The sequence below is a fragment of the Muscardinus avellanarius genome, assembly GCF_963383645.1.
Source record: "Muscardinus avellanarius genome assembly, chromosome: 8".
In the NCBI taxonomy this organism is placed as follows: domain Eukaryota; kingdom Metazoa; phylum Chordata; class Mammalia; order Rodentia; family Gliridae; genus Muscardinus; species Muscardinus avellanarius.
Window position 1 is genome coordinate 14,229,426 of NC_137794.1, and position 26,482 is coordinate 14,255,907.

Genomic DNA, 26,482 nt, shown 5'->3' on the forward strand with positions numbered 1-26,482 from the left:
CTTAGCCCTCCTTCTAGGTAAACTGTGTTTACTTAGCGTAACATTCCAGAAATTCTCAAGGCAAAATGGGACCGTTTTTAGGGCAGAAAACCTTTTGCTATTTTTCAATTTAAAAATTATTACCTCTCATGAGCAGTGAACTATTTCCAGCCCTCAAGAAGAGTGACTCAAGTTACTTAGACAATTCCCAGGCTGCGTGTTATTCAATGCCATCTGCTTTGAACAGATGGCAGGACCCAGCCAGCAGCACCCCAGTGCAAAGTTCCCTACGCCTGTGCCACTAGGAGGAGTAATAGAGACTGGAAATTCCCGTCATCAAGGGTTCAGACACTTCTAATAGTTTAAGTCCTGTGTGGAAATCAAAATCAGCTTTTTCTAAAGCTTCTTTATATGTCAACTTTCTTTTGGTCTGGGGACATATTATATTTCTGGCATATGACTTTTGGTCTTTGAGTCTGGTGGCGATGAGGACGTCTATGATACCTACTTGGAGAGCCTCTTCTATGGACAACCTTGAGTGGACCTGCGGCTCAACCAAGCCCCCTGTCAAGTACTGAAACTCCAGGCATCGCATTCCCATCTCCTTACTTATGATATTTGCATTCACGGCTTCCACCACTGACATTGCTTTGCTGGTGACAGGATGGCCAATCCCTGTGATGACTAATTCACACTGTCGCAGCTGCTGGGCAAAGCCTTCATCCACGAGGCCTCTGTGCAAAGCTTCAGCCACCCTGTATTTTTTGCCAGTTAGGGGATCAATTATCCCTCCTGTACTGACTTGGGCTTCTAGGCACCTGAGGGCCGTAATCCGATCAACCAAATTCCTACGGGAGGCCTTCAGTAGCGAGATCCTTTCCCCACTCGAAGTTAGCCAATAGCCTGCGATCGGACTGTGCACATCCTTCTTGGGAACTAAGCTGCTCAGCAAAGAGTCAGCAAGTTCCGTCAGTGTGATGAGACCTTCCTGATACTTGGTGACCAAGGCTTTGTCGATTGTCCCCTGCTCTATAGCCTCGTTGATATTAAACTGCAGCCCTGTTTTAGTGTCAGTCAGCATATGAGAAGGATGCCCATAGGATTCAAAGAACGTGGCTTCCTTCCACTGATACTGCTGTCCCGAAAGCTCAAGGTAAATACTTTTTTCAATCAGGTTTCTCTGGAAAGCCTCATATGCAGTCAGCTCTGCTCCGGTTTTAATATCTACCACAGAAATTTTATGAGTTTTATCTACATTGAGATTGGAAATGTCTCTCTCCCCAAGTGGTAACAGAAAGCACTGGCAGTCTACATCGAACACACACATGCGCAGTAATTCTGAGTAATACAAAGCCTGCTTGTTGTTGGGGTTAGGAAAGACTCTGGTGTTGCTGGATGGCTCGTGCAGAAATTGCAAAATTGCATTATTTATCAATCCCAGCTGCAGGGCAATTTCTGGAGGGACACGAATGCCTCTCACGGGGTCAATGATGCCCCCACTGGCAATCTGGGCTTCCAGGATATGTTTACCTTTCTGTCTGTCTAGCATTCTATTTTCCATAGCTTGAAACACCGACAAGGTCTTAGAAGAGCATGGATAACCCAGGGCTGCCTTCTCTGCCTCAAGGAGCCTAATTCTGAATTCAGGGTCAACGACCCCTCTGAGCACTGCATCTTCAACGGAATAGTTCTGACCTGAAATGGGATCAATTATAAAACCTGTTGCTGCCTGAGCTTCTAAAAAGGCTAACGCCATCATTTTGTCTATTAGGATCTTCTTGGCTGCGGAGGCAAAAGAAATCTTTTCCTTTGTAGATTCCAGATAAAGCCCAGCAATCGAGGTGGCTTTCGTCAAAAACTTGCCGAGGGTCTTCTGAACTTCTTCAACAGTCTTCAGACCAAGTCGCAGCTGCTCTACTGTTCTCATATCCAGAAGTTTTGCTTCAACCAACTGCCTGGCAGTCACAGTGTGCCTGAGCCCCTGGAATTGAAACTCATCATCCCTCACTGAAGAGGCATCGTGAGCGCCATCAATGTTCTGCAAAGTCTCTGGTTCTAGGCCTTTCTTAAGGAAATCTCTTTTGAGTCCACCAGACACACTGCACTCATCCCGCATCCAGCCTTCAGCACTGGGAATGGAGTTCGTCTCTTGTTTAAATGTTGTGACTTCTGTATGCAAACCATACTGCTTGCTCTTAGCTATCTGTAACGGAAATTTTTAAGATGTTAAAATTCACCTAAAGATGATTATATTACTTTATCCATTCTCAGTCCCAACACAATTCGTTCAATGACAATGATAAGTAACAAAAAGAAAAATTCCAAAGCAAAGTTTTTGTTGTTGTTGTTTGTTTGTTTTTGTGGTACAGGGATTAAACCCAGGGGCATTCTGCTGCTGAGCTCTGCCCCCAGCGCTATTTTATTTTTTATTTTGAAACAGGGCCTCACCAAGTTGCTGAAGAAATTACTGCTAGTATTACAGGCATGTGCCAAAAAGCCTGGCTGCAGGCCACTACTGGGACCATCAAGAGTGGGATCGGTACTTGCAATGCAGCATGCACAGAGAAATATCGCAGAAAATATAAATCAGACGCTTCTCTTAATCAGCAATAACTAGGAGGAAAAGGGCAACAGGAAGAGGTTGAGCTATAGAAAGGGCCCTATAGTGAAGCAACTAATGTGACCAATCAGAGGGTATGTAATACTGGAGGACGGAGCCTCTTTAAAACGCAGGAGGTACATAAACAAATGTATCAAAGTAAATCACCAAGGAAGCTGCGATGGAGGGAGGGGGAGGGAATGGGATGGGGGCTGAAGGAGGGCTAATTGGATGATGTGTGCTTGTGTAGCCTCTCAAGTCTTGTACTCCAATGTGATTGATATATGACTACAATGCACCAATTTAAAAAATAAATTAATTTAAAAAAAAAAAAAAGCCTGGCTGCAGGGAGTGGGGACTAAGTAATTAAAGCCTGAAGTTTACTTTAGCTGACAATGGAAGATACTCAAACAAAAGGTTGGACTGAAGTAAAATTTGGCCGTAAAATATGGTAAAAGTTTACGTTGACTGTCTGGTTTTTCTAGCTTTTTTTATGATCATATTTTTCAAAATACATTCCCACAGACATAACACTATACCTATTACATCCATTTAATCACAAGCATTCACAAGTTAAAGAATGATAATTTACAATAAAGAATCAGGTAAATTGCTAGAAAACTATAGCATTATTTCACGGCCAAACATGCTCAAAATTGTTACAAACACAATCTAAAAGAGAAAAGAAATTTAAAAAAAGACATGACATCAGACGGCCAATAAGGTCTCAGAACACAAAGCATACCTCTAAGGGTGTCAAGAGCTTCACCAGCTCCACTTCACACTGGTCATCTTGAAACCTCACAGGTGGTCTGGAATTGTGCAGGGCTTGATCTCTTATCTTCTCGATTTCTGACAGTCTTGTGATAGGGTTTTTATCATCAAAAGTTATCTGCAGTTCAGTGCTTGTTTGGGAAAAATACTCAGAATAACACTGCTGGCTCTTGTCTCTGTCAAGTGTTGCTGTTGGCGGCCCCAATTGGACCTCTTTGGGTATTTGATCAACGACCCAATGTTGCCATTTCTCTTCCACCTTCTGCGGTTCTTGAGTCCATCTCAACAGAGAGGACGTGGCTGTGGGGTGCAGGTGTATGGTGTTCCGGGAGGGCAGCTCTCCGGAGCGCTGACGCTCCCTTGCCATCACCCCCCGATCTGCTGCGAAGGCACAGTCTTTAGCTGCGTTCTTTTTTTGGATTTCACACTGGAGCAACACTAACTGATGCTCGTGCTCCTTTATCTGTTGGTCCATTTTCTGCTTCAGCTTTTCCACTTCGCGTTTCTGGGCCATGAGCTCATCCTCGAGTTTCCGACACTTTTGATAGTGATTGGCTTCTACGTGCTGCCCCTGCTGCATCTGCTCACGGTACCGCTGCAGCTGTCTTTCAAGCTCTTGGATGTTTGTCTCGCAAAGCCTGGCGTTCTCTTGAGCTCTGCAGTTTTCTCGCTGCAGAGATGCAAAGTCAAGCTTGATGCCTGAAAGGTCATGTTCCGTGATGACCTTGGACTCCATTAGTTTCTCCATCTTCTTCCGAAACTCCTCTGCCGAACGTTTGAATTTATCGGACTCCTCCTGAAACAGGACCATCTTCCTGTGGGTCATCTGCTCCTCTATGGTCTTCAAGTGTAGCTCATCTTGTACCTTTTTCAGCCTGTTATTTAACTCCTGCACCTGAGCTTGCTGCAGCTGGGCTTTCTGCTCCCCACGACGTTTCTCCTCTTTGGAAGCACTCAGTTCAGCACTGAGATTTTGAACCTCTTTCTCAGTATTCTGGATAATAATATTCTGCTGGTCACACTTTTGCTTGAATTCGCTCACTAAATTTTGACTTTTGGCCAGGTCTTCTTCTAGGCTTTTAATTTTCCTATGGAAATCCTGTTCTGTTTTTGTCTGCTTGTGCAAATGTTCATTTGTGTTGCGCAACTGATCTTTAAAGCCATCCGCCTGAATTCTCAGCGTCTCGCATCTCTGCTGGATGGCTTGTTTCTCTAACACTATATTCTTTGACTCCGTCTGAATTCTCTGCATCATTAGTTTGGTCTCGTTATTCTGCCTGGTCAGCTCATCGACTTTTTGTTTTAGCATTTCCGCACACTTGTTACTCTTCTCCAATTCTTCATTGAGCTTCTGGATTTTAGCATTATTTTCTTTTTCGGCTTTAATATTCTGCAGCAACTGCTCATGGCTCTTTTCAAACTGTTCTTTTAGATGGTCAGATTTTCTCTGGCAGAGTCGTTGTTGTTCTTTGGAGAATTCCGTCTCGCCCTGGAAAGACTGAACCTGGGAATTCAAGTGCCGGATATTCTTCTCGGCGATCGCGTGTGCCCTCGTGATCTTGTCCACTTCTCTCTGCAGTTTCCCCTTTTCGTGATGGAGAGATTCTAATTCTAACTCATAGCTGTGCTTTATTTTCTTGAGGTCGTCGGCTTCTTGCATGACTTCTTCAGCTTTCCCCGTGGTCTGGTTCAACTGCCTACTGAGTTCGCGGAGTTGCTGAGAATACTCTTCCTCAACCTGATCCTTCCTGTCCAACTCCAGTTTAAGGCACTGAAGCGCATTATTTGTCTCCTCTAGCTTAACTTTCAGCAAACGGGCCTTTTCCTCCGATGACGTTTTTTCAAGCTGGAGGGCATTCAGTTCATACTTGAGCTCTCTCATGTCTTTCTCAGCCTTTCTATTGGCGAGGGTCAGAGCATCTACCTGCTGTCTGAGTTCTTCTGCGTTCTGCTTGTCGTGGTCATTCTGGAGCCCTGCGATTGCTCTGCATGATGCAGCCTGTGTGATCGCACCAGGCGGCAGTGCATTTTCTCTACACGAATACTGGATCTCGGTTATTTTTCTTCTCGCTTCCAGTTCAATTTTTTGCTTTTCCTTCAACTGTTTCTCTGCCACTTGTTTTTGAAATGCAAGGTCTTTTTCCATCTGCTTTACCAGCCTCAAAAGCTCCTCTTCACTGTCTCTCTTTCTCCTTAATTCTTCCATTAACTTCTTTTTCTGTTGCTCCAAATCATTGAGACTGGAATCTTTCCTTTTAAGGTGATCTTCAAGGGTCCTGCGTGTGAAGGTGTGTTCCTCTATCTGATTCCGAAAATTCCGGAGGTTTTCTTCCACAGCTGATCTCTTGGCCTCGGCCTCCGCGGTGAGCTGCCTCACCCGCTCCAGCTCCCGTTCGGCGGCCTCCTTCTCTCTCACGATGGTCTCCAGCTCCCGGCGGTACTGCTTGGCCTCGCTTTCCGCCCTGATCTTCTGCAGAGCGATGTCTTCCACATTTCTCTGCTGCTTTCTCAATTCATTTTCTGCAGCCTCCTTGACCTTGGGAAGTTCTTCCTCTACTCGGGACTTCTGCTTCTGTAGTTCAGCTACCATCCTCTCCAGCTCACCTATCTTCCCTGTGAGTTTACTATTCTCAATCACGGTTGCCTTCTGGCGCCGAAGAAGATCTGAATAGGCTCCATGTTCAGAAGTCTCCTTACACCTCTTCATCTACAAGAGACGTACGTGTTCAGAGCGTCAAAGCCATTCTGCTACAACTTACTGTCCAACGTCTGGAGCCGCGTTCACAAGAGGACTCGTGAAACCCAGTGAACCCAAGCAGAAGGAGCACAGCTACCGCCACCAGCACACCTTGTTCAGGGAGAAAGCTTCAGGAGGTCGGCAGCAGGAGACAGAAAACCCTCCAGGCCAGGTTTTCTGAAGAATGTTTGTGTCCCTCCAGAATACTTGCATTTTAAAAATTAGCTCAGGGTCGTATAGCAAGAAAGGACCTTGTAAAGCACCAGGAATATCCCCAGTCTTTTACAGATGGAGCAGTTGAGATGCAGGAGGTTAAATCATTTTGTCATGCAACAGGTCAAAGTGGGAACTAAAACTCTCACAAGGGCGCTTATTGCTCTTGCCCACAACTCAGTCCTAGACCTAAGGAAAACACGCATCCAATGGGAACCAAATGACAGAAGAATTTGGTACGCAATACTAAACAGCTAGTCCAGAGGAAGTCAAAATGATTTTTACATTCCCGTGTGTTTATGGTTAAAAAAACAAAAGACAGGAGCTCAGAACAGAGGATCAAATTTGGAAATAATACTTAACAGAGGGAATGAGGAAAGTTATATAAAAACTTAAAATACCTGAAGTCAAATTCCTTACTTGTTAATACTTGCCATGCTGTGACAACTGTAATAATTGCAATTGCTAATGCAAAGGCAGCTCTTGTCTCTGATGGCTTCAGAGATGGCTTCAGATACTCACAGATTCTGTGGTTGTTGCTAATGACATGCCTCGTGGGACTCCAACTTGATAAGTACCTTTATGTACCTCACAGATATAAAGACATTTGTTAAATACAAATGCTTTTAAAAATATGCTTAGGGATTAGCTTCAACTTACCAAATAAAATATAAGAAAACCTTTTTCTCTATTGATGGAATCATTCAGCTTGGAGGAGTCTTTTCACACTGACATTACTACTAGGTGATCAGGGTTAGGTCATAACTATAATTTCTCTTTATTACTGTCACAGTGCTGTTAGTTTTGTATCATTCAACTCAAACTTACCATAATCAGAAAATATTTAAACAGGAATAAAGAGAAATAATTTTAGATAGTAGGTGTTCTCACTGATATAGTGTCAAGAAATTTCCAGAATTTAATTTATATTACAGACCATACATTTTTATTTTGCTTCCTTGAGTTCTTGATCTCCAGTAATTTCAATGAAAATTTCAGTTGTTTCCTAAATATTATGGTTGCAATAAGAATTCACATAGAAATAAATCTCACAGTCTGCTATGTCCAGTGCTCTATTTTCCTTATTTTGATATCAGGGTCAAAACTTGGTGACACTAAAGCAGCTTATTTAAAATACTAAGGTTTCAGTACTCTTAAAATTATTTCAAAATGGGCTGTTCTTACTTCTTTATCAAATCTCAAGTTTCCAGATTTTTTTTTTTGTCATGTTCTGCTTCCCTCAGGAAAAAAAATGTTGCCGAACCCTCGACATCTTAATTAGAATCATCCCAGTGATTTGTTAACAATCTCATATTCTCTGAATAACCCTAAATTTCTTATCAAATGCTAGTTAGAAAAACTACTTGAAATAATTTAGACTGCTGGCTAATTTGCTTTCTAGTAGATCTCAAAGTTATTCACATAAAAATACCTTCCTTGGGTTTTCTCTAAATGTTTCCTAGTATGATTAATATTCTAATACAGTTTTCTAAACATAGACTAAGAATTTATTAGATCTAATGTACATTACATCATGTTACAATTGCATTGGTACAAATGATATATTCTATAACATTTTTCTAGCCTCCAAAGTTAATTGTCATTTTATCTTTTGTAAATAAAAACTCTATTCTTAAGCCACGATTTCTCATATAGACTTTCAAGGATCAGTTTCAAAATCATTACTCTTTTGAGCCCATAAACGAGCTATGTTATCTTTCATAAAGCAACCAATTAATATGATCCTTAAGTGGTAAGGTTTTTTTCTTGTGTGTATGGTACTGGGGTTGGAACCTAGGGGCCTTCTACTTCTGGGTTTAGCCCTAGATCTATATTTTTATATTTTATTTGGAAACGGGGTCTCGCTAAGTTGCTGAGAGCCTCACTAAGTGGCTGAGGCTGGCTTCGAACCTGCCAATACTCCTATCTCAGCCTCTCAAGTACTGGGATTACAAGCGTGCGCCATCACGCCCGGCCAAAGTGGTAAGGTTTTAAAATCTATTTTAAATCATAATCACTGCATAGCTATACTGTTTTTCATTTTCACTCACTAAAAATGTAACATTTCAAAGGATGGGAATGATGTTTTTATTTATTTTAGGACCTTTAAAATAGGTTTTGTTTTCATCAACGTCCTTGTCAGATAACTTGAGCAAAGTGGCCCACATATGTATAATCAGATATGCACTGTAAGAAAGGAAGATGACTTATAGCATTTTATGCATAACTTAAAAATATATGTATGCCATTTAAAAAGAATGTAGAGCTCTCAAAACAATTAAAAAATTACAGATATTCCTTCACACATAATAGATGCACAGATATTCTGATTTTCTTTTCTAGGTATGAAGGAAGCTGGTTATAACGTCTTGAAAGCAGCTATGTTAGTGACTTAGTAGCCCAAAACCATTAACTCTGAACAGATGAAAATAGTCACATTTGCAAAAATCTCAGAAAGTCAGATCTAATAGGTTTCTCACCATTTTGATTCTTTCATTATACAATCAGAGTTCCACCCCCCACGACCACCTTTGGAATCAACAACTGTCCAAGTAAGATGACTATGCCCCATATTTTTCAATTTACTTATTTTAGTATTTACTATTTTTGTCTGTTCTGAGGTTAGAAATAGAAAGCATATCAAGCTAATAGAGCCCAGACTGATTCTTTCAAGATGAGAAACAATAACCTTTTATAATGATGTATTTTTAACAAATATGGAATCAAGACTGCTGAATTCCTCCAAATCAGGACACTTTTTCTTTTTGACAGAAACATAAACAAATCCCTAAACTTTGTAAAAAGCAGCACTTTTTTGTACAGATACTTGCTCCTTCTAAGTTGGTGTCTTTTTAATATGTTTAAATTATAATAATATGAATCCCTTGCACAAATGCGTTCACGTAGTACTTCTGTAGAAATCATAGTAGCAGTAACTACACAAACGGCAGTATACTTAGAACTGTGAGAAAACTGAAAAAAATTCTGCCAAAATTGCCAACATTTCACAACTTAAATAGAACCACTTAAGACATTAATCCGATTATATTTGGGTGTTAACGTGGAAATGTGGTGTCTGCAGTGCTGAGGATTGGACCCACAGTCTCCTGCATACTAAGTAAACACTGTCACTGAGCTACATCTCCAGCTCACTTGATATGAGAATTTAAAAATATTTTCCTATTTGAGCCTTTAAAAAGCAATAAAAAATCACAGGCCTTTACTCTTTTTCATTGTAATCTCGCAATTAAATACTGGCATATCAACCATCAGCCATGCACATTGATCACAAAACCTATTTTCTACTTTCCCAAACCCTATTGTAGTCCTGCTTGTAGCTAGTTCCTATTTATTTAGCTGTTCACTGTCAGTGGTTACCTCCTCCTCTTCCAGCCTTTTCAATGAATCTCCAGCAAATTTAATATACTGTGTCATGAGTGTGACCAGAGCAGTGTATCTCGTCCGTAGGTCCATGAACTGCAAGTAAGAAAAAAATAATAAAATTATAATCTCCAGGTGCCCTTAACAAGCTGATTGAGCTTTCAGTCATAATTATTATAACATTATCTAGGCTTTGGGAGAATACAGCACACAACTCTCCAATAATAATTGTTAACTAGGAGCCGGGCGTGGTGGCGCACACTTGTAATCCCCGCGCTTGGGAGGCAGAGACAGGAGGATCACGCAGGTTCGAAGCCAGCCGTGCTGGCTTAAGAGACCCTGTTTCCAAAAATATAAAAATATAAAATAGGTCTGGGAGTGTAGCCTGGAGGGAGAAGGGCTTCCAGGAACCCCAGTACCACCAAATAAATAAATAAATAAATAAATAAATAAATAAATAAATAAATAAATGTTAACTAGGTAGCAATGAACTTGCCACGATTGCCCACACCAGACTCAATTTTAATCAAGATCAGTTATTAACTGCAAAGATAAATACATATATTTCATCTCTAATAAACTGTATTGTTATGCATATGGATTTTCAGTTTGGGGTGATAAAAATGTTCTAGAAATGAATAGGAGTGATGGATATACCAAAATGCAATTAAATTTTACAATTCACGATTAAAATGGTCTTAGATTACATATATTTTACAGTAATAAATAAAATTGGCTAATAAAATTGTTAGAAAATTTGTCTCTTTTATACCCCCATACTTTTATTACCTCTTGAATAATGAGATCTGCTGAGCTCTGCATTCTTCGCCGCTTCACTGGAGATTTTTGCTGGGAATCTACCATGGCCCGGTAGGTCATTGTTTGTAATTCATAGTCCTGCATAAAAGAGTCAATGCAATGAAATTAATTAAAACAAAGCCCCGAGCTTCATTCTATAGTGATCAGATGCGGAGAACAAGAACCCAGTGTTATTGAGTTAAGTTTAAATAAAGACAATATTACAAAACTACATTTTGAGGAATCTGATTCTGGAGATGCTTCCAAGATGGTGATAAAAGGGAAAACTGGAAGTATGGTCAGGAAAGTTCCCAAGTCTCTTTGGAAGCTCACAAAAACATATGTTAGAATATTCTAGTTATAGTCAGCCTCTCTTAGCACCAGCCAGGCAATGGATCTGAGGGTCTGGAAAGCTGAAAGATTGACCATGATAACCTGAAAAGCATAAGGAATGGCCCCCTAAGTGAGAAAATCAGAAATTCCCTCCATGTTAAAGAAAACAGAGAGAAAAACGCTAAGAAATGAATTTCAGAGCCATGTATCTGTTTTGATGTGTATGGTTCTGAAGGTACCTGTGTGCATTCCCATGCTCATGCAAATGTGTGAGAAAGAAGAAAAAGAGAGAAAGTGAACAAATTGGGGCTGTCAGCTGGCTCGGATTTCACACAGGATCATTAGTTAAGTATAAATCATGTTCAGACAAGGATTCTCTCTTTCAACACAGAGTAGGATGACTTGCATGGCTTTAAAGGTACACTGCAGCATTATTTACTGAATTTGACTAGAGTAATTGAGTCTCCTTACCTTTACTGTAGCTGAGTACTGTTCGGCATATTTTTGACACTCATCCATTTTGCTCTGTTTCATTTCTATTTCAGACACCAGCATCTAGGGTTTAAAAGAAATGAAATGTGGAACTCTAAGCTCTTCTACTTTTAAAGATGTTTGCAAGCTAAGGAATTATCCACATCGTTCTCCTTTGCATAATAAGCAACTTGCCTTGCCTGATGTTACAACTTTCAGATTAAGACTTGTGATCCATCCTCACCAGGGTTTCAAAGCAGAAATGCTAAATCCCACAGAATTGTCCAAAAACGGACCCGATGCCCTTAGCTGCAAACTACTCCTGATAAAAACAGAAATCACTGGCCCCCAAAGAGGGAACAAAAAACTCAAAGCATCCAACTTTCTGTCAAATGTAACTTCTTAATTTTCCATCACTCGACATTTCCATTTATCTAGGAACTCAAAGCTATCGTGGCCAGAAAAGTCTCAAAGACATTTCCATACCCGATACCTATGATTAAATAATCATGAGGAATTGGAAAACTATCCCAGCGTGCTACTTTCATATTACCTACACTTTCAAAAATGATTTTAAGAAATAACAGCAACTGATACATGTAGGTTTGAGCTGCAAGATTTTAGTATTTATTATACACACCCCGACTTTCCTCTAAACAGTTTTCTTTTCACCTAGGAAAGGAAGGTGAGGGACATAAGTGACCAAATGCAGATGCAACCTTAGCACAAGGACTTTTCTTTTACACACCTTCTGCTGGTTCAACTGTGTGGCGAGGTTTTTGCTGTTTTCAGGCTGATTTTCCTGAATCTTTCTCTGAGTAGTTTCAACCTGCTGGATCCAATCATCTAAAGGATGATAGGTGTCTCGGTAGTACTTGAGTGATTTTCCAATGCCCTCCAAGTCCCGTAACCTAAGAGAATAGAAACAGAATAGTCCATTCTAACAGTACCATTAAGAGGATGGTAGGGGAGGTGGGGGGAGGGGGAGGGAGAGAGAGAGAGAGAGAGAGAGAGAGAGAGAGAGAGAGAGAGAGAGAGAGAGAAACTGTCCCATTGGTCAAGCCCAAGGCATTCAAGGCTGCAATAGCCTGAGCTTCCAAAAGTCTCCATAATGGTTTTGAGCTAAATATAAACATTTTGCTCTTGGGATCATGCAATTTGATGGTACTGCTTATTCTAGGGATAAGACCAAGAAATGAAAGCCAAAAGTCAGAGAAATTGGAAACTTAACCATAATTATTATCAATCAGGATGCTTTGAACGGCCAAGGCTTGTGACAAATGGCAGCTCACTTTTGAAATAAAAAGAAGATAGTTCAATGACCAGTTCAACATGGTCTCTGAGACTTATTTTCCAGGAGCTGTGACTAAATGCCAGTTGATAATGATTTTAAAACCAGCACATTTTAACCTATTTTTCATAGATTTTTATAGCGATAACTTGTATATGAACATAATTTCACTTCTCCAGAATGAAACTATACCATAAAAGTGTTTATCTCCAGAATGAAACTATACCATAAACGTGTTTAATTTATATTAGCATAAATGTAAATATCAATAAGAAAGAACGCTAATACATTTCATTTAAGATAAGCCCTAAAACTATGTATTTCCTTTCATGCCTTTGTCACTGAGCAAATGATTTCAAGTTTCTATCTCTTAATTTGAAATGAACATCAGGTCATTTCAATTTATCTATATTTCTTAAGTCTAATATAGCTTGTTGCCTAGAATCCTAACAAATAAATAGGTTTTATGCTCTCATACAGTCATGTTTATTTAAATATTATACATTGGCAATAATTAGAGAACTATATTGTTTTTTTCTCCAAAAAAGGCAATTAGTTAACTCTATAAATGCCACGATACACCAATGGTTTTAACTCTACAGAATTGAAAATACTTATTTTGAAGTTAAATTTCTTACTAAAATCTACCATGTAAGAAACAAATATAATTAGGCAGCGCTCTTAAAATTTACCAATTAACTATGGAATTCTTTTAAAAAGCCTGACAACTTTAGATTTTATCTAGCATGCAGAGACAGACATCATATCTGTGCTAAAATTGGACAAAAGAGGATACTAACCTATTGTCAATCTGCACATGAACATTTTGCCACCTTTCGACTAACTGGTCTGCTTTTTCTTTGTGCCAGTCAAAATCAAGGTCCCGTTCTTTATACGTCTTGAACATTTCATCACTGATAGTTTTCGCTTTCTGCAACTCATCCTCCAGTGCGTGGAATACCTCTCTCTTTTCATCCACTTCAGATCGCCATTGCTGAAATATATCAATTGCTGAGTTATAAAAATGTATCAGGGGTAAGCATATCATTTACCTAATGATGCAATTTATTTAGAAACACTTGGTATAAAATCAGATAAAGGAAAAACTGTCTTTTATACACAAAACATATTAGGTTTAACTTTATTAAATGGCCAACATTTGACTCTGATTTCATTTTTTTAAAACTTGGGATTAAGCTGGGCGTGGTGGCGCATGCTTGTAATCCCCGCGCTTGGGAGGCGGAGACAGGAGGATCGCGCTGGTTCAGAGCCAGCCGTGCTGGCTTAAGAGACCCTGTTTCCAAATAAATAAAAAAAGGTCTGGGAGTGTAGCCTGGAGGTAGAAGGGCTTCCAGGAACCCAGTACCACAAAAATAAATAAATAAACAAACAAACAAATTTGGGATTAATCTCAGGGGCACTTTACCACTGAGCCATCCCCAACCCATTTAATTTTGAGACAAAGATCTCACTACGTGGCATGGGCTGGCCTTGAATTTTTGATCCTCCCAACCTTGTGATCTCTCTTAAACATATGGGATCGCAGGCCTATGCCACCAAAACCAGCAACACTGCTTCGACCTTTAAAAAATGACAATGTTAAGGCAAGCATGGTGGCACATGCCTGTAATCTCAGTATTTAGATGGCTGAGAGAAGAGGATCACAGGTTCAAAATCAGCTTCAGCAACTGAGTGAGGCTCTCAGCAACTACATGAGACCCTGTTTCCAAATAAAAAAATAAAAAAGGACTTAGGGTACAGCCCAGAGGTAGAAGGCCCCTGGGTTCCACCTCCAATCCACCCCCCCCCACATACTGACAATGTTATAAAGTTCAGCCTAATAGAATCTGCATATCAACGAAATATATTCTGCGATCAAGTTTGTTCCCTTGATATGTAAAATGTCTTGTTTTTGAGTGCTATTAATCCCATTGTCTAAAAATGAAAACATGCATTAAAATTCACTAAAATCACAATGCGTTATAATAATTCTAAATGCTTTATATACAGAAATACAGATATAGATGAGTATAATTACCAATTTTTTCTCCTTCTTAGATGAACTCCTCTACCTCCTTTATCTCTTAAAATAACTGCCTCTTTTAGTAAGTGAATCGATTGCAAATAACTCAATTTTTAGGTTTAATGCCTCTTGCTGTCAACATGAATTGACTATAAAAGGCTACTGTCTAAATGCTCAAGCTTCAAATGAGAAGAACACTGCTCTAACAATGATGGAACATACTTCGTTACAACATGGTATAGAATTATAAGGTACAAAATGAAGTCAACACATTAAAAAATACATTCCAAATAAGACACCTAGTGCTTGACGCTCAGTGCTAAAGAAATACTTCTGAAGTGTGATCTTGAGAATAGCCAAAAGTGAGGCTCTTACCTTTAAAGTACTTATTAGATTCTCAATGTTATTTTTGTCAGCTATGACTGCTTCTTCTTCGCACAGTTTGGTTTCATAGAGTTTTACAAGGGCTTCTGCAGCTTGAGTATTTTTTAATACCAAATTAACCGTTTTCAACCTTTAAAAGGGAATTAAATAAGCCTGTGGTTAAATGTTTACTTATGCAGAATGCAGTCCTGAAACACCATTATGAGACATGACAGCACGTTCTTCATCTGCAACACTGACACATTTACTGTAAGCCTGGCATTCAGCTGGCTCTTGTGTGCCAACCCAGGCCCTGCCCCACAGGTGGTTAATTTACAAAGAGATTCCAACATAAGGCGGTTTCTTTACCTTGTTTGGGCCAAGCATTAGAGGAAAACCCTGCAGGCTATGACAGGTGAGCTACCAAGCTGAAAGGCAGGAGGACAATACACCACCCAGTCATCTCTGAGGCACATCCCCTTTCAATACGGAGAAGCAGCAAGGACCCATAGAAACAGTCAATACATTTCTTAAGACAAAATGGAATATTTTCATTCATAAAAATAAATTTTAAATTAGCAGAAAAAAAAAGTTGACAGTTGTCTGAAGCAAATTGCATATAGTAGTTACATACTTTTCTATGTACATGGAAGACATGGAGTAGACTTGGTTCATGTTCTGAACAACCACACTGAGCTCAGAGCGGAGGGTAGGAACAGAGGAAGAGGCTGCTGCCTGACTGAAAAATTCTTCACATTTATTTGTGATGGTTCCCAGATCATCTTTAAGTCGTTCCAGCTCTTTCTTTAGTTTCTATAAAACAGAAAACCAATATAGATATCAGGTGATCATCCCAAATGGGGTATTTTTCTTAAGGCTGTTTTTAAAAAAAAAAAAACATTATACATTATGATCATTGACTTTAAAATCAATATATTTTTCACTTTTTATTAAAGAAACAAAGATGTGATATTCCAGTTTTACAATCAACTATTCCCTACTGCCCATCTCCTTAGATTCAAACATCTAACTTAGCACTTTGTATCATGGCTCTTACTATGAGAAGCCCAGCACAGTATTGAAGGGCCCGTGCCTGTTACCTAGTCAGAGGGGAAACCAAATGACAGAAGCTCAGTTTACTAAGGTCAGTAATAAACACACCATCAGACCTCAAAGAGTAACCGGCGTGCGAAGTTATCACATAAGAAACCACAAAAAGCGACCCTTAAAGTTACTGAAGGAATAATTTACCTTCTTTTACCCCAACACATCTATATAATTCTCACCTCCTGCTCTGTGATTCTGAACACACTTTCGTGCAAGTCATCTCTTTCCAGGGGAGTTCGGATCTGTCTGATCAACCGATCTTCACAGTTCTCTAGCCGGAGTCTAATGTTTCGAACTTCAGAGATGTAGAGATTATAAACCGATTCCTCTTGTTCCTCTGTGAAAATAAAGATAATGTTCGAAAAATATCTTGTTTTTTACCTTCAGATGCTCTTGCTCCTGGTTTAATGCAGCAGTTCTACTGTTAACTGGGTCACAGCTGGTAAGACTAATGGAGTCACTTATATCACAAACCTAAGATTTAAAGCTTAAGATAAAAATTTTAAAATATAAATTTTTAAATTTAAGAAGTTAATAAAAACCTCTCTAGTGCCATTTGAAGTATCTCTGATTTATGATGTCCAAAGAAATACCTTGCTCTGTTTTATATTCACAAAAATTTAAATTTTATAAGTGCAGATTCATTATAATAATTAAATAAAAATGCTTAGAAGTGAAGAGCAGGTAAGAAATGTGCTACTGGAGCCGGGCATGGTGGCGCACGCTTGTAATCCCTGCGCTTGGGAGGTGGAGACAGGAGGATCACGCAGGTTCGAAGCCAGCTGCGCTGGCGTAAGAGACCCTGTTTCAAAAATATAAAATAGGTCTGGGAGTGTAGTCTGGAGGTAGAAAGGCTTCCAGGAACCCCAGTACCACCAAAAAAAAAAAAAAATGTGCTACTGGTGGCGCACACCTTGTAATCACAGCATTCGGGAAGCTGAGAACAGAAGATTGCAGCTTGCGGACAGCCTCAGCTCCTTAGTGAGGCCCTTCACAACTCAATGAGACCCTGTGTCAAAAATAAAAAGATTGAAACGCCAAGCATGGTGGCACACACTTGTAATCCCCGTGCTTGGGAGGTGGAGACAGGAGGATCAAGCAGGTTTAAAGCCAGTCTCGCTGGCTTAAGAGAATCTGTTTCCAAATAAAAAATATAAAAAATAGGTCTGGGAGTGTAGCCTGGAGGTAGAAGGGTTTCCAGAAACCCCAGTACCACTAAATAAATAAATAAATAAATAAATAAATAAATAAATAAATAAACAAACAAACTGAGAAATGGGGTTGGGGATTTAGCTTGAAGGTACAATGCCCCTGGGTTCCATTCCCAGTGCTGCAAAAAAAAAAAAAAAAAAAAAAAAAGAATATTACCAATCAAACTGATTATCTCTAAGTAATGTCAGAAGAGTTCAAAGTAAGAATTATATTTAATAAAGCCGGGTGTGGTGGCACATGCTTGTAATCCCAGCATTCCGGAGGTGGAGAACAGAGAATCATAATTTGCAGACAGCCTCAGCTACTTGGCAAGACCCTTCACAACTCAGTGACATCCTGTTTCAAAAATAAAACGACTGAAAAATAAGGCTGGGGCTGTAGCTCAGAGATAGAATGCTCCTTGGTTCCATTCCCAGTAGCACACATTAAAAAAATAATTAAGCCGGGCGTGGTGGCGCACGCTTGTAATCCCGGCGCTTGGGAGGCAGAGACAGGAGGATGGCGCAGGTTCGAAGCCAGCCGCGCAGGCTGGCTTAGGAGACCCTGTTTCCAAATAAAAATGTAAAAATAGGTCTGGGAGTGTAGCCCGGAGGTAGAAGGGCTTCCAGGAACCCCAGTACCACCAAAAAAAAAAAAAAAAATTACATTTAATAAAATTAAACAAGCCAGGAGCAGTGACATATGCCTGTAATCCTAGTACTTGGGAGGCTGAGAGGGAAAATCTTATGTTTGAGGACAGCCTCTGCAACTCAGTGAGACCCTGTTTCAAAATTTAAAAAATAAAATAAGGCTGTGGGTATAGCTCAGAGGTAGAATGCCCCTAGGTTCAATCCCTAGCAAACACACACACACACACACACACACACACACACTCTGCAAAACAAAACCTTTTGCTTCGAGCCATGAAAAAACTGTATAAGAGAAAATTATTGAATCTTTTCTGAACCTGAAGGGTCACCACTCTGAACTTAACCTTCTGAAACCATGAAAATGTTAAAAAGTAGATAAAGTGAGAACTCATCATTTGTCAAAATATATGATTGGCACCTTTTTGATAATTCATCATTTATAAATAAATTAATTCCTTTTTGCATCATTCAACCTCATTCTTTTTCTGAGGTGTCAGGGATTGAACTCAGCAGGGCCTCGTGTATGCCAGGCAAGTGTTCTATGATAGAGCTAAGCCCCAGGCTCTCAAACTTGGGGGAGGGGGTTCCGTAATTGTGCCTATATATCATAGGCCGAGTGACATCATACAACTAAATCTGAGATTCCCTTTGAGAGCAGGAAGTTGCCTGGACTATACACCATGAGGAAGAAGACAGACATCACCATGCCTTACCTCTTTCTGCAGACTTAAGAAGTTCCTGATAGTACTGCTTACACACATTAACCTCTTTTTCCAGTTGTGTTATATCTGAGCCTGAAAATACGTGGGATTCCTGGCTATCCTCCAGAAAATCTTCAAAACGAGACTGCAGATTACTCAGAACTTGCTGATGCTCACCAGGCAACATCGTCTTGATCTAAAGAAGATCAAAAATCCATGTAATCAGGTGATGTAAACAGCGCAATTTGCATCTCAAACTGATCTAGGGTATACTCCAGCTTACATTAACAGTTCTAAGTAGAAGAACTACTGGAAAGTAATATGCTTCTTATTAACAATTTCAGGTTTTAAAAAGGAAAAATTAGTCTACAGAGGAAAAATGAGTCAATAAGATCCAAAAAGTGAATTAAAACTATAGCCATCTCCGCATGTCCAAACACTATGCCTTCTACCTCCCTATCTCTCAGTAAGCACGGTATAAAATCTGTGATCTCCAGCTTTCTCTCATTCTTAGAATGCCCTTTATTCAGAGCAAGCATATCATAGTCACTGAACGCTTGAATATCAACAAGGATCTGCTGGACTCCATCCTGTACTGGAGCAAACACGAACTGCACCCCGCAGGTGACCAAGCACCCCCTGTTCTTGTGTATACTGGGTTGATGTGGACGTTCATACTTACTGAAGCCACGTTGCTAGCTCGGATTCTGTCAATCTCATTGATGAGATAATGCCAGGACACTACACTCTTCATGTTTATGTGGGACTCATGCCAAAGGGTTAGGACATTCTGATACTGTTGCTCGATTCTGAAATATATGAAAAAAAATACCTTCTGAAAGCACTGGGGTGTTTTTGGTTTGTTTGTGAGCTGTCCCTGGTCCCCCCCACACCAGCTCAATATGTTTGAGGTCGATGCATACAAACCTGTTTGCAAAGTCAATCGCTTCTTTGTTAGGCGGAGGGACAGAGAAGCACACAGAGGGCACCATCGCCTCGTTCCCGGTGGGGCTGATGACCTTCCATTTAGCACGGTGAGAGTTGTTTGCCAAGACGCACTCATCGTCTTTGAAAATGGTTATCTGGTGTTAAGTGAAAAGCGGAATAACTAATGAGACCACTACAACCCAACCTCTTGCCATACTCAACCCCGAGATTTTATTTTTGTTTGCATTTATGTTTTAAAAAGTTCCTTACTAGTAAGCCGTCTGATCTCATGTTTAAGATGCATGAATAATACCAGGAACTGCTCTGTCTCTAGCAGCTACACGTACCTCAATCTGTCTGTAGTCGCAGATGGCTTTGATAGGAATGGAGGTCTTGAGCTGACAGTCAGGATTCCTTGGCTTCAGCTGGATGATGGTTTTCGCTCTTCCCATCAGGCCTGCTACTGTGCTCTTGTACTGCAGAAGTTCTTCCTTCTCTTCCTAAGGTGTAAACACAGTGGATTTTAAAAAGTGAAAGACATGTGCACTCCATTCCTTTATGAAATGGAGACCTCCTGCCCGAAGGTCTGAGGCCGGGGCGGTAGCTCCATGCTACAGCATTTCATAGTATACTAATGAAACTTCATGAGAAAAATATTCCCCACATTACTTAAAGTCCCTTATGTTTCCTATTTTCTCTCTAGCTTCCACAAAGAAATGAGAGAAAACATACCGCTCTTGACTTTCTGAGACTGACACTTATAATGACATTCTTTAGTTCCATCCATTTTCCTGCAAATGACAGAATTCTGTTCTTCTTCATGGCTAAGAAAAATTCCATTGAGTGTATACACCACACGTAAAGGAAGATCCGCAGGACAGTTGAAGGGAGTTAGAGGTGAGAGTTGGAGAAAATAAGATGGAGGACTGGGGAAGAAAGCAATGTGTAAAAGGATACCTACCAATCTCACTAACTCCTGTGGGGAGGGAGGAAGAGGACAGGGTAGGATGTGGAAAAAAGTGCACAAAGAGCTTGTGCAGGTACATATTTACCACACTCAACCTCACACTAGGATGCATAATTGCAATGCACCAATAAAATTTTTCTAAAGTATTTCCTGATCATTTGGTCTAGACATTCAGTCTCTTCTCATCACCTCTTTTATTTTTTGTGGTACTAGAGATTGAACCCAGGGACATTCTACCTCCAAGATACACCCTCAACCCTTTTTATTTATTTATTTATTTTTGCTTTGAAAAAAGGTCTCACTGGGTCGCTGAGAATCTTACTATGTTGCTGAGGCTGGTCTCAAACCTACAATCTTTCTGTTTCAGTCTCCCAAGTACTAAGATTACAGGCATGTGCCACTGAACCCAGTTACTAAGCCCTTAAATACTTCTTCACTTATTTTGTTTGTTCAGCTGGGTTTTTTACTCATTAGCATTTACCACTATCTAACATACTACATATATTTTGCTTATGTAACATGTTATTGTGTAGATCCTCCTCCCACATGTAAGTCCACAAGGACTTTTCTTGTCTACTTTAGTCACTGTTATATCTCCCCAACTTAAAACAGTACCTGAGATATAGAAAGCTCTTAATGGATATTTATAGAATGAACAACTGAAAACACACACACACACACACACACACACACACACACACACACACACCACTGTTAAGGCATTTTAAAACATCAAAGCTATCACATGGCAAACACTTCTGTTGCATATGTTACCAAAAAAATACTAAAATAAGGTGTTTAAATGCTTAATTGAGTGATGTAGGGATAATAAGTGCCAATAAATGTAAAGTTCTGCACATATAAAAATACACAGAAGCGCTAATCTAGTTGTTATTACACATTCCAAATGAAAGGCATGAGTTTTTGTATCAGTACCATCGATTCCTGTACAAGGTCTTCCAGCTTGTGAATGCTGCTTGAGCGATCACAGCTGTACTTCCGCTGAATGGCATCTTTAAGATTCCTTAGGTAATCAGTAGCTTCTTTGGCATCATTGAAAAACTAAAGAAAGACAAAACTTGACAGTCAACGTATGTCCAATGCCAGTCAAGCACAGGGTTGTCAAATCTAGTGCCCAAGCCCTATGTTTAACCCTCAAAAGTAAGAACAGAGTAAGAGCACAGGACAAACAATAGCTACATCTTGCCTTGAACAAAATGACACTTGAACTTGGATGGTTATAAATGAAGTCAAGTGCTCAAGGTTATGTTTATAATGTGTTTGGGCTCTATATTATTTTGATTAAATATTTGTTTTACTTTAGAATTAAAAAAAAACTTTCAAGGAGGGGCAGAATTCCAAGAATATCTTAAAACTTCTGAAGATTAAAAGGAAGAGTTCAGGATGTTCACTACATCAGGATTATGTAAACGAGATGGAGGTCATGGGTATAAAAAGTCCGGTCCATATGTAATCCCCTTTGGTGTATACATTTCGAGTCACCCCCTCGTGCCATTTTGGCATGGGGCTGTATTTCTATTTTCTGTATTTCTATCTTTTTAATAAACTTCTTTAAATCTTCAAAAAAAAAAAAAAAAGAAAGAGTTCATTTGGTTAGGTATAATAAAAAACATTTCCTTAGCCTTTAGGACTTATTTAACAGTCCTAAGGAATTATTACTATTCTTTAGTAACAATACTTTATTGAACAGAGATTTTATGATATCTTCCTGGTTTTTTTTTTCCAAAGGATTTATTTCTTAACAGAATGCTGCAATCTCTCCTATAGAACATGTTACCCTATAAAGAAAACATTTCAGCCCATCTCCCTGCACACTGCATACATGTTCACACATCTTAGTAACTCATGAAGATGATTTCTGCCAAGTTGGCCAGAAACACTGAGCTGTCTATTCAAGTGGTGATTCTGTTCACATACCTCAAAATACGCAGTGTTCTCCTTTATGTGCTGCTCCACACACTGGCAGAGCTGCAAGATCCAGCTCCACTGAGTCTGCATTGCCGCTCTATAGGCCTAAAAGATAAAAACATAGGCTTCAGAACCACATGGAGAGGTGGCTCAGTGGTAGAGCATGTGCTTCACCTATATGAGGTCTGGGGTTCGATCCCCAGCACCACCACAGCAAAAGTGGCATGCAGACAGACTTTGATACTCTTAAATGATAAAATAACCTACCTGCCTAAATATATGATAAACATTTAAGAAAATGAAACTTAAAAATTAGGGCAGTAAGATGATGTTCCTCTTAGTTAAAAATTCTCACTTGTAAAACCGGTCTAAAAATTTATACTTAAGTTTTTTTTTAATTAGTCCAGTTGACATCTCTCAATTTTTAAACATCTTTTTTTTTTCTTAAAATAAAAAGAAAAGGCTAACTCTGGCTATTTTTCCATGAAAGAAACATTTTAAATTTGAAATAAATGCAAGATATCTCTCTTATTTAGAATATCAACCTCTCACTCTCCTTTGCCACCGACCCTTACACCTGCTTATGAAACCCGCAAATATGCTTCCCTTTCTCTGATTTTTTTGTGTGTGTGTGGTATTAGAGATTGAATCCAGAGGCATTCTACCTCTGAGCTATACCGCCAGCCCTATTTTATTTTAAATTTGGAAAAGCTGTCTAATAATCCTCCTGTCTCAGCCTTCCAGGTACTCAGATTACAGGTGTGTGCCATTCCTGGCATCTGAACTTTTATATTAAAAAATTATAAAGTATATTTTCTTTTGTTGTTTCCTTCTCTTTCCTTATTTATTTATTTGGTACTAGCGATTAAACCCAGGGGAATTCTACCTCCAAGTTACACCCCCAGCCTTTTTTGTTTTTTTCATTGAAACAGGGTTTTGATAAGTTGCTGAGGCTAGCCTTGAACCTACACACCTCCTATCTCAGCCTCCCAAGTACTGGGATTACAGGTCTGTTGCACCATACTCTGCTAAAGTGTATCATCCTAACATAAAAATATATTGCTCTGTAACTTTCCCCTCTGTTTCTGCTAAAGAAAGATTAGGACAATGAAAGAGGGAGTTCACACATTTGCATATCAGTGTAAGTTTAGAGTTATAATAACTATAATACTAGAATTTTTATTCTAGAAATTTGTTTACTTGAACTTTAATACAATGTGTATCTTTCAGGACACAAAAGCTACTGTAGAAATGATACCTATTTCATTAAAAAAAAAAAAAAAAGAAAAAGAAAAGAAAGACCATTTATATTTTAGGTACAATCCATCGACTTCCAGGAGAGGGAGCTCTAGGGCTTTACTGACTGAAGCCTGCTGTTTTTCCTTCCTTTAGAGCAGCTCACTCCTCTGGGGGGCAGGCTTTCTGAATGGGACAGCCAGTGCAGCACTGGAAAGCTGGTCACAGCGGGATCGTATTATCTGCTCTCTCAAATTAAGCTCCGTGTTTGTTTTTATTTGGGGTACTGGGGACCGAACCTAGGGCCTTGAGCACAACAAGCACATCTCGACCAACTGAACTACACCCCCAGCCCCTCGGATGAAGATTCTTTGAGTAAACTGGCCATTAATGATAAATCACTGTCTGATTTGCACTACCTAATTTCTAGTCTTGTTCATAGAAAATGTGAGATAGTGCAGACAACTAACCAAGAATTATCTAAGCATACAGGACAATGTACAAGTCTATTAGATCATAAAGATGACCAAAGCCAGGTGTGGTGCGCACACCTGTAATCCCAGTTCTTGGGAGCCTGAGACAAGAGGATTGCAGGTTCAAGGACAGCCTCAGAAAGCAATGAGACTCTCAACAACCCAGTGAGAACCTGTTTCAAAATAAAAACAAAATAGGGCTGGGAGTGAAGCTCAGAGATAGAATGCTTCTGGGTTCAATCCCCAGTATATATGAATGAATGAATGAATGAATGAATGAATGAATGAATGAATTCCAAGCTTCTTTTACCCTAAGAAACATAAGGCATTTCATGAAAAGTAACCAAGTTCATGTTCACCCATTCCATCCTCAGCAAAATTCTTAACCTATATTATATTTCCTAATAGCTTTTACCTTGCTACCCTAAGGAATAATCTAGTTTTAGATTATTATCGTACAAATAATACATACAGAACCCCATTATTGTATTCCTTTTCCCAGCATTTCCCTACTGTTCTGTATTGGAGATGGAACCCAGGGGCTTTCTACCTCCGGGCTATACCCCCAGACCTATTTTATATTTTATTTGGGAACAGGGTCTCACTAAGTTACTGAGAGCCTCACTAAGTAGCTGAGGCTGGCTTCGAACCTGCGCGATCCTCCTGTCTCAACCTCCCAAGCGCAGGGATTACAAGCGTGAGACACCACGCCTGGCTTTGTTTTATGTCTTTAACACTCATACATGGTAGTTCATGTAAATGCAAAAACACATTTTATAGGAAAGAAGATAAAAGATAACATTCCTAAAACTCCCTAATGAGGCTTAGAGTTTTACTAATGTTTTGTATCATGTTGATTTCAGAGAACAAAGACTATCAGATCCCTTCTCTTGACTGTGGGTTTAAAGCATGTCAGCCTTCAATATATCACATCTGTCTGTCCCTGTTTGATGCTACTGTCCTCTTAGATAAGCTCCCTTCACATTCAGAAAGTCATTAAGTCTGTCCAGTATCATTCAGACCTAAAAATTAAAAATATCACTAGTGCAACAGAACTGAAGGGAGGCACCGGTACACCAGATTGTTAGTATAAAATTATAGCAGAAGGAATTTACTGAGAATATACCATGTACCAAAGACTATTCAATAGTAAGAGTAAATTATTTCTTCTCATTTTCACTACAGCTCTATAGAAGCAACATAACCCAGTTTTGATAGGGAAATAAAACTGTGCAATATTATGTCACTTGTAGCCAGGCATGGTGGCACATGCCTGTAATCCCAGTACTAGGGAGGCTGAGACAGGAGGATCGGAGGTTTGAGATCAGCCTCGGGACTTTAGCAAGACTCTCAACAACCTACTATGACCCTATTTCAAAATGAAAAGTAAAAAGGGCTGGAGCTGGAGCTTGCAGAAAGAATGTGCCTAGGTTGGATCCCCAGTACTGCACGCGCGCGGACACACACCAAAGATTCTGTCACTCTGCAATGTCGCACCGTCAGGAAGAAATAAAATACCAAATAAATAAAATACCAAATAAATAAATAAAATACCAAATAAATAAATAAAATACCAAATAAATAAAATACCAAAGCTTAAAAACAAGGTCCCTCGTGTTTACAGTAATACATCACCTTGGCCGCAGGGGTTGATAAAGGTACCTTTAATCTAGGTTATGGTTATGGGTGACACTTAGAGCCACAGAACCGAAAGCAAGAACCAGCATGGTGTGTCAGGACAAATGAAAGAGTCTGCAGGGTAACAGTCACCCATCAACACCCACCCGGACCACTGCACTTACTGACTTACCTCAATCGTCAGCCGGGCTGGGTGATTTTCTAGAAGGAGCTGTTCTGCTACCTCCTGAACTGCTTTAATATTTTCTTCCTTTTGATCAAGCTCTCTCATTAATTCCTAATTTAGGTAGGAATTAAGAAGTGGGTCAGAAACAGATCTAAACTGCGATACGACCACAGCCCGCAGGCAGAGGAGGCACTCACCGCGTGGTAGTCTTTCTTCCGGGCGATGTTGGTATTTCTATCGCTCCAGTCATAAGCAACTTCCTCCTCTTCTTTTTCATTCAACCAAATAAGTTCTTTCGTTGCACGAGTTACAAAGTTATGGAGGGTATCAAGGTGCCTTTCCTGATTCCTGGATGTGTTCTTTATAAGGAAAATCATTATAAGAATCATATCTTTGCCAGACAAAAATCAGAGAAACAGGTGGTTAAAAAAAAACTTACCAAGAGTTTTGCATATTGACTCTCTAATCTGTGTAACTTTTCTGCATATGTGAGCTTAAGAGGTGCTGTCATCTGAATCTATGAGATAAAGACATC

General features: G+C 39.6%; 1 protein-coding gene across 12 annotated transcripts in view; it reads right to left on the reverse strand.

The window, feature by feature from the left end:
* The window catches only part of DST (dystonin), a gene marked incomplete at both ends in the record, with an annotated part of 523,923 nt that overhangs the window by 161,814 nt on the left and 335,627 nt on the right, over positions 1-26,482 (reverse strand). For 9 of the 12 annotated variants that reach the window (XM_080699914.1, XM_080699912.1, XM_080699907.1 and 6 more), the window contains 17 exons: positions 9,681-9,779; positions 10,473-10,580; positions 11,286-11,369; positions 12,034-12,196; positions 13,377-13,570; positions 14,975-15,113; positions 15,597-15,775; positions 16,249-16,406; positions 18,624-18,807; positions 19,294-19,420; positions 19,539-19,693; positions 19,886-20,038; positions 21,442-21,567; positions 22,444-22,539; positions 25,954-26,058; positions 26,145-26,306; positions 26,387-26,464. In XM_080699914.1, the coding sequence (XP_080556040.1) occupies positions 9,681-9,779; positions 10,473-10,580; positions 11,286-11,369; positions 12,034-12,196; positions 13,377-13,570; positions 14,975-15,113; positions 15,597-15,775; positions 16,249-16,406; positions 18,624-18,807; positions 19,294-19,420; positions 19,539-19,693; positions 19,886-20,038; positions 21,442-21,567; positions 22,444-22,539; positions 25,954-26,058; positions 26,145-26,306; positions 26,387-26,464 (2,310 nt within the window). Of the gene's footprint in view, positions 1-280; positions 2,183-3,323; positions 6,060-9,680; positions 9,780-10,472; positions 10,581-11,285; positions 11,370-12,033; positions 12,197-13,376; positions 13,571-14,974; positions 15,114-15,596; positions 15,776-16,248; positions 16,407-18,623; positions 18,808-19,293; positions 19,421-19,538; positions 19,694-19,885; positions 20,039-21,441; positions 21,568-22,443; positions 22,540-25,953; positions 26,059-26,144; positions 26,307-26,386; positions 26,465-26,482 lie in introns of those variants that run through there. The other 3 variants (XM_080699910.1, XM_080699909.1, XM_080699918.1) reach the window with 3 other exon arrangements.